The 7,675-nt window shown below is 34.9% G+C and overlaps 1 protein-coding gene across 1 annotated transcript in view; it reads left to right on the top strand.

Annotated features, from left to right (window-relative positions):
* AK9 (adenylate kinase 9) overlaps positions 1–7,675 on the top strand; it is a 53,963-nt gene that overhangs the window by 23,995 nt on the left and 22,293 nt on the right. Inside the window, exon 17 of the mRNA XM_057390166.1 lies at positions 6,616–6,936. Coding sequence (XP_057246149.1) covers positions 6,616–6,936 — 321 coding nt within the window. The remainder of the gene's footprint in view (positions 1–6,615; positions 6,937–7,675) is intronic.

Here is a 7,675-nt window from a genome sequence, read left to right as displayed (position 1 = left end):
TCTAGTCTAGTCTTCTATTCTATTCTGTTCTGTTCTGTTCTGTTTTATCCTGTTCTGTTGTTCTCTTCTATTCTAATTTTAATTCTATATAAATAGATGCACATTTTAATAATCTCAATTTTTGCAACTTCAGTGGATTCTGGGATTGTTTCAGTGCTGAACATATACAAATTTATAATATTGTCCRTGTTTAAAACGAAAAAATGGTCCCAGTAATGAACAAGGTACTTACATGTGTCTTAACGAGAGTGGAAGTAGCTGGAGAAGGAGACTTCATGTAAATCTAACAAATGTATTTAAGGGAGTTAAGAAGCTAAGTTCAATGCTGAAATGTCTGCGCAAGATATAGAAATCAATTTATGTGGTAACTCTTGCTTGTAATGTCTAGTTGAAAATTACAGCCTCACATTTTTTTTCAGGTCCCTTGACAATTATTCTGAGGGTTTGTTTTCAGGAATTTCTTACTCTATTTAAACATTTTGGCAGAAGCTTTGCATGAATATGACTTTATTTGTACTGGAGACAACTATATTAATTTATGTGAATATTTTTCAGGCATTGTAGAGGAGTTATCAACCTCAAGCTGATCTGTGGGTTCACTCCAATTTTCCTTAAGTAATACTTGGTGTATTCTTTTTCTGCCACATTTCTGCTAGAGATTATTCCTTTACTACAGCAAACTCAACTGGAGCGCACATGCTTATGCCTCAGTAGCTCAGGCTGGTGTTTTTGTACAACCTCATCTTCACTGATGTCTCTTCTGCTGCTYTTGCTATTTGGGCAGGAATTCTTGGCAAAAATAAATTGGGAGCTGAACTGATAATTCCAACTGTCGCCTTTCATGCTTGTACTTCACAGCTGTTAATATCAATATTAGTTATAAACTCTTTAATATTGATCCCAATCCTCCTTTCTTGTTACAGATGGTGRAGGATTGAATCAATACCCATCTCTTAGACTTTTATTCTATATTCTTGCTTATTTATTTTTATTATCATGTTAAATTCAGTAAGATATTTGAAACAACAACAACAGCAAAAAATAATTAAAACCTGTTCATGTTAGAACATTTCCTCTTWAGTCTTTGAAGATAAATGCTTTTTGGAATCAATTGTAATTATAACACTTACCAGGAAGACGATGTTTGCTCAGTCCTACAGCCTCTAACTATATTTCCTTTGTTTTTCCTGACTGACTTGCATCCTGATTTGTACTTTCCTTTAACTGGAGGCTTTTCAGTGAGAGAGTTTGGACAAAGACAGTTTATTAAACTGGAGATGAGAGATTGCAAATTACTTGTACTACAAACTTCAAAGCAAGCTCTCGTGATRCTACCTTCACAGTCTCTTCAGTCTTTGAGCAAAGCTGCATGATCTTCAAAGCCACTTTGTGCCCTCCTTCATAAGTCAGATGTGATAATTGCATTTTAATACCTGTAATCCCAGTATTTTAGGCAGAGGAATTTCARCATTTGAAGCAGAAAGGTTAAGTACAACTTCCTCAATTCGTTTAGTCTCTCATTCAGAGAAATAAAGTCTAGGAATACTGGTGGAGTACAACTATGCAACGTTTTGCAGAAGAAAAAGGAACAAAAGCCTATGATTATAGCTGTCAGTCTTTCTGAAAGCTCTTGTCACTTTCTGAACATGATAATGGAAAAGGACATCCTCTTAATTTACTTTGCTTAATGTCTGTCCATTGTCCTCCTTGACCCCATCCAGTACTAGTCTTGTAAATGAAATAGAACCATAAGATATGGAAAAGATATATGAAAATTTATAATAGCTTTCTCTCAAAAAACACTGAAGGAAACTGATCTTTAATGGAGGTGGTCTCCTTTAGTTTTTAAAATACACATTTTAGCTTTTATCTGCTAGAATTTTTAGAATATTTTGAAGAACCAGAAATAGATCACATAGAAACCATTTTATTTTAATAGAAATATATACATTTTTATGAGTCAGAAAGAATCAACTTAATCTGTTAAGTTTTCCAAAATTCTTTCTCCAAATGAAATAATTGGTACTTACAATGTAAGTTTGYCTACTAAGTACATTTCACTGTTGCATGCTGAAGATTATTTGGCAGTATATGTATTATAAGTAAGTAATGAAAAATCTATATAAACAAACTACATGGTCTGTTTCAAAAAGACAGCTGAAAATGCATTCAATAATGAAATACAGATCAGTTTCCTTTCTGTTCATTTTGATTGTTCAGCTCTAATGAAGAGGACATGCTGACTTCTGGTGTGTCTGTGTCAGCTTTGGCAGTGTTTYAATGGGGAGGAAAGAAGGATTTTTTCTTTTTTTGTTGCTGAATATGGACCGAGGGAAGAAAAAGTCATAGATASTAAGATATTAAAGCCTCTCCTTCCCCAGCAATTTACTGAGAGAATGTGGGGGCAGAAAGCCTTTGGGAATTGTTTGTCTCTATGGTAACTATGCTCAGTAAAAGCAAASATGCAGAGCAAAAAAATATGAGAGATTGGCATATAAGCCATCCTTATGAAAGCCCAAGATTTAAGGCTGGAAAAGATTGTTTCCTTTCACCGTTATTATAAGGAAATTAAATAAAGAACAGCATTATTAGGTAGAAGGCCACCTCCTCAGAAAGAAAGTTGTTTGCATTTTTCTGTCATTTATTTTTAAACCATTGCTGTCTTTTCACACATTTTTCTTGACTATGTTTTAATTTTTTTTTAAATATCTTCTCACCATAAATAACCACTCCAAGCAGAGTTATTATAATTTATATCTAATGGCAAAGGTACAGGTACCTTACTTGGTTCCCRAGACCAAGTTTGAAACAAACTTGCCAGGGAGGCAACATTTTTCTCATAATAAGGTTCAAATACTTGAATCAAAACCAAATGAGGTTTGGGTTGTCTGATTTTTGGGCTGTCTCTTTTCACTAGGAATGAAAAGCTTTTTTCTTTTGTTATTTCTGCCCTCTTTCCAGGGGAAGGTTTCTCCAGCTCGCTTAGACCTGGGTAATCTATTTAAAAGTTCTGTAATTATGCAGTAATTGCTGCTGGATATGCTTCTTTAAGCAACAAAACCTTCTGGATAGAGGTATTTTGATGGAATTATGTGCCAAGAGTATMAAAACAAAGCTGGAACACATGCTGGTCCATCATTTGCTAAATATGGCCTATCAGGAGTCAGGAGACATAACATTAATTCTGAGTGCATCTGAGATAAAGGGGATGGGAGCTACTCTCTTAAGTGGATTCRTCACCATGTTCAGTATTCTGTGTCAGTGATGCCAAATATTCATTTAAATCTCTTGCTCTGCCTGTATATTTCTGAAGGGTCATAACCTGCTCAGGACTGAGAGGTTTTKAAAGGGCTGGACTATAAGATGATCTGTTGAAAGCCAGATGCAGCCGCCCTCATCCCTGCCTTCCATGTGTTACTGCTTGTGAATAAGGCTGTGGTTCACAAGGCAGCACATGTGATTGCTGCAGTGTGACTSTGCCAGGGATAACACGTGCAACCAGCAGTTCATGTAACCTGGTTAGTAATGCATCCTTCTCTTATTTTCTTAAAATCTGTTTTCCTAAGGGAGTCATCATTACATATTGCATTAGAGCTGCCCAAATGTAAGCAGGTTTTACCTGGCTAAATCTCCATCTCTACTGGAATATATCCCTGCAGAATGCACATAATGGCACCATTTGCACATCTTCTAATGTACATAAAAAGGTATTTCATGTGCCTATTTAGAGTCATAGGAAGAGGAGAAAATGTCATTGCAGGCAACAACTAGTGTAATAACATAGAATGAGTGTCTAGTAAAACACAAATATTTGTAAATATTTTCAAAGGAAAACATTTTTAATTCAGGATCWGACTATTTGAAATCTACAAAATATTTCTGCTTAATGATATGCCCTTTTGCACTTTGATGTTTAGACTAGTAATCAAGAGGAAGGTTAGCCATTGAGAAGTCAGTTTAACACCTGTGTTGTTCAAAACTGTAGAAAAATGGGGGGGAACGCAGTTGTTATAAGTTTTGGTTGTTATAAAATATCACAAAAATACTTGTCAAAATGCTTGTTTTTTAATAGTTTTGCAGTTCACCTTGGCTCTGCAGTGGTATTGCCCTGAGGGCTGTCATGGGGCCCTGGGCTGTGGGCAGGTGAGGGGAGTCCCAGGGGCTGGGTGGGGACAGCCAAGCCCTGGGGTACCCTCAGGTCCCTGAGCCAGCACATGAATTGCTATAGGGAGCCTAACTTGCTTCAAATCTCAGTTAAACATGTATATAGTGGAGATAAATGGGGATATTAAGAGAATAAAAGTTTCAGCCTCAGAAGCAGAAGAATAAAATTATTAAAAATAGAAATTAGTATATTTAGACTAATTAATTAGTATATTTTAGACTTCAGAAATTTAGTATATTTCTGGAGGGCTAAACATTGTGACACAGACCCTTAAGAAGATGTAGACATCGTAGTACCCAAAGCTATCTTTAAAGTGCCTGACTTTGTATATGGACTAAAGGGTTGTAAAAATAGGCACAAGTAGCAAACTAGGAAGGGGCCAACCTTAGTGGGCCATGAAGGAATTTCAAAAAAAGGTATGTTAGATATGTTTCTTGTACTGCAGGCACTCATGTATCCCAGCCGACACTTCGAGGTGATGCTTTAGTTGGTAGAATATTAGACAGAAATTAGGCAGCATCTCTTCTCTGACCATTATGTTTAGATCTGTTTCCTGCCAAGTCTTACTTGTACCTAATCACTGAAATCCAGCAACATTGCACACTTTTTGMCTTTTGGTTCTATTTTGAAATACTGAATGTGTAATTTGTGAATTTCTTGAACAATCCATAAGAGGAGATTGAGAGATACTTGGTTCTGGGAGGAAATACGTTTTCCAAATGAAGAAAATTGTAACAGGACAATCTAACCCTTCATAAGCCGGAAAAATTGTTTGGATTTTTCAGACTGGGATAAACTCAAAATGAATGTTACAATGCTGCAATTTGACGTCGTGAGCATTGGCCTGCTTAATGCTAGAGAGTAACCATAAAGCCTTGTGGTTTTAATCTTTTGAGGTTTCATATTTTTAAGAAAGTAGTCAAAGCCTTTTACAAGGCATTACATAAGACTTTCATTTTCAGTAATCTCTCCTTTGTACATGTAGGAAGAAAAGCACATAAGGAAGAACAGTAATAATGGTCTTTTTTTCTTGTAAAAGATCAGTGGAAGTTCATTGGAATAGGCTGAGCATGTTGTTACTTGGGTCAAAATCTGTTCCTGCTCTTTCAACGAAAAACAAGATAGGAACAACAAGAGAAGGGGCAAATTTAGGCAAAGTAGAAAATCATTCCATTCACTAATAAAGTTTTTTCTTGCATCTTCATTTCTGGCAGAAAACAAACACAGCATATGCTGTAAGTTCCAGCAAACTTACAGTAATGTCAGACCATTTATCAGAGCATTTCAGTGCTATCAACTGCTTTTCTACCTGTTAGCTGACGTCATTTATGTCAGACTTACTAACAGAACAAAAAAAAAAAAGAGTGAAAAGAAAATCAGAGTTGAAAATTATATTAAGGTAATGGGAACAGCTGCAACAACACCACATTGCTGCCAGCAATGAGGTCTTTATGGTGTCATATAGGCACTTGTGTATCATCTTCTAGCTGAGACAGAACTTTGTCTCAGGATTTTCAGGGTCTAGCAATGTATGAGTGGATAGTAATTGCAGCTCTAGGAAGCTTTTTTAATGCATCAATATGAAATTTTAAATTCTGTACCTGTTGTCAGTATCAAGTTTTTAATTCAGTATCAGCTGTCAATATCAAGTTCTTAATTCCATGTGCCTTCTTCAGCAAAAAGTTATGGTGAAAAACTARCCCCTTGTTTGTTTGCTAACAGAGTATGACAACACATTTGGTATGGTTTTGACATGTTTACAATGTGTAGTACCTATGACTGTTTTATTTATATTAATGTATCCTTTTAGTCTCTAACTGCTGCCTGCTTTCCCAGAGACAGTGTCAGGAAAAAGGCTTGGACTGATCTTAAACAACAGACACTACAAATTTCTGCACACTTCTTAAAAGATTAAAGTATTCTCTCTCTTAATTTCTAAACAAATTATTGTATGCAGACATGGCTTAATAAAAGCCAGAATTTTCTGTGAGAGTTTCCCAGCTCAAGTATTTACAGAGGGAAGTCATGATAAGATTTTACTTTCATTTATTTTTTCATTCAAATTTTTCCTATGTTGGCATGAGGCATGGCTATATGGATAGTCTGTCAAAAGCTGTTGACATAATTAAAGCAGATTTTTTTAGATTAATTAATTCTATATGATATTTATTTGCAGAAAGAGTCATATTTATTTTGAGTGCTGTTTTAATTAACCATATGCAAATGTAGTTAAGCRATTTGACCTTGTTTATTTTCCTGGAGAAGCCTGAGTATATAAAGTATCAACATAATTAAACTGGGAGTTTCCAAAGTGTCTTTGTAAACTACTAATATAATAATTGATAATTATGGGGAGGAGCAATATAAAATAGTCCTGAAGCATAATGATAGTTTTTAAAGGCAAAACATTTTAGAGAAGCATTGCCTATTATATATTATTTGATTTTCAGAAATCAAGGAACCTGAATTTGCAGAAGAGGGTTTTACAAATACACAAGAAATGGAAACAATGAAGGAACCTGAATTTGCAGAAGAGGGTTTTACAAATACACAAGAAATGGAAACAATGGAGGAACCTGAATTTGCAGAAGAGGGTTTTTCAAATACACAAGAAATGGAAAGAATGAAGAACAAGATTGACCTTTTCATGAATGATTGGAAAACAGTAGAATTAAGAATCAAGAATTCATCTCAAGTTCAGCTTGTTGTTTTAGAGATTGATGAGCAAACACCAGAAAGTCTGCTTAATCGTATTGTGCTGGTTATGGACAGTAAGTAATGCTGTTTATGTGATTGACACTTAAWCTATCAAGAGAGATTTTGGATAGCTTATGTGAGCATATTAGAGGGTAGATTAYACTCAGTTTGATATTACTAATATGAAGAGGGTCATACTGTGTTCTCTAGGTCAGCTGAAAAGCACAATAGCAGCCTCTAAGACATAGAAGAATGGGAAATATATATATCTGAAATATATATATTATCTGGCTATGCAAATAGGTACATAATAGCTTCCTAAACATTCTGAAAGCACATTGCCACAGTTACCTGTTCTATCTGTGCGTGTCAGGATACTGGCTTGAGAAATGGACAGATAACTAATGTACATGAATGTAATGTTCACTAATATACAATGGTCATTGGGTTAATGAGACTTTCAGGGTGTGTAATAATCTAGCCTAACCACCTGCATAGACTGTATTTCAAAACTGAATTTTTCATTTTTTTAGAATTGACATTTCTTTGGCAAATTAAATTTCTTCACTTGTGTGCTCTCTGAGAATTTTGAGCACTGGATAAATAATACTATATTTTTCCTATCATTACTATAACACAAGTGTTTTATTAACCAAAATACCTATTGTGCTGGCTCTATAATAAAACAAAAATCAAGTGATGATTTTTCCCAACAACTAACAGGAAAAAACTTGCAAATATGCATAGCACTATCTGCATGTGTTTGTATAATACTTTTGTAATACACATTCCCATCGAAAATACCAATTTACT

Source organism: Malurus melanocephalus, unplaced genomic scaffold, assembly GCF_030028575.1.
Source record: "Malurus melanocephalus ecotype Western Australia unplaced genomic scaffold, MMel_1.1 scaffold_23, whole genome shotgun sequence".
In the NCBI taxonomy this organism is placed as follows: domain Eukaryota; kingdom Metazoa; phylum Chordata; class Aves; order Passeriformes; family Maluridae; genus Malurus; species Malurus melanocephalus.
The sequence above is the reverse complement of the archived record's forward strand: the minus strand, read 5'-3'. Positions and strand labels throughout refer to the sequence as shown.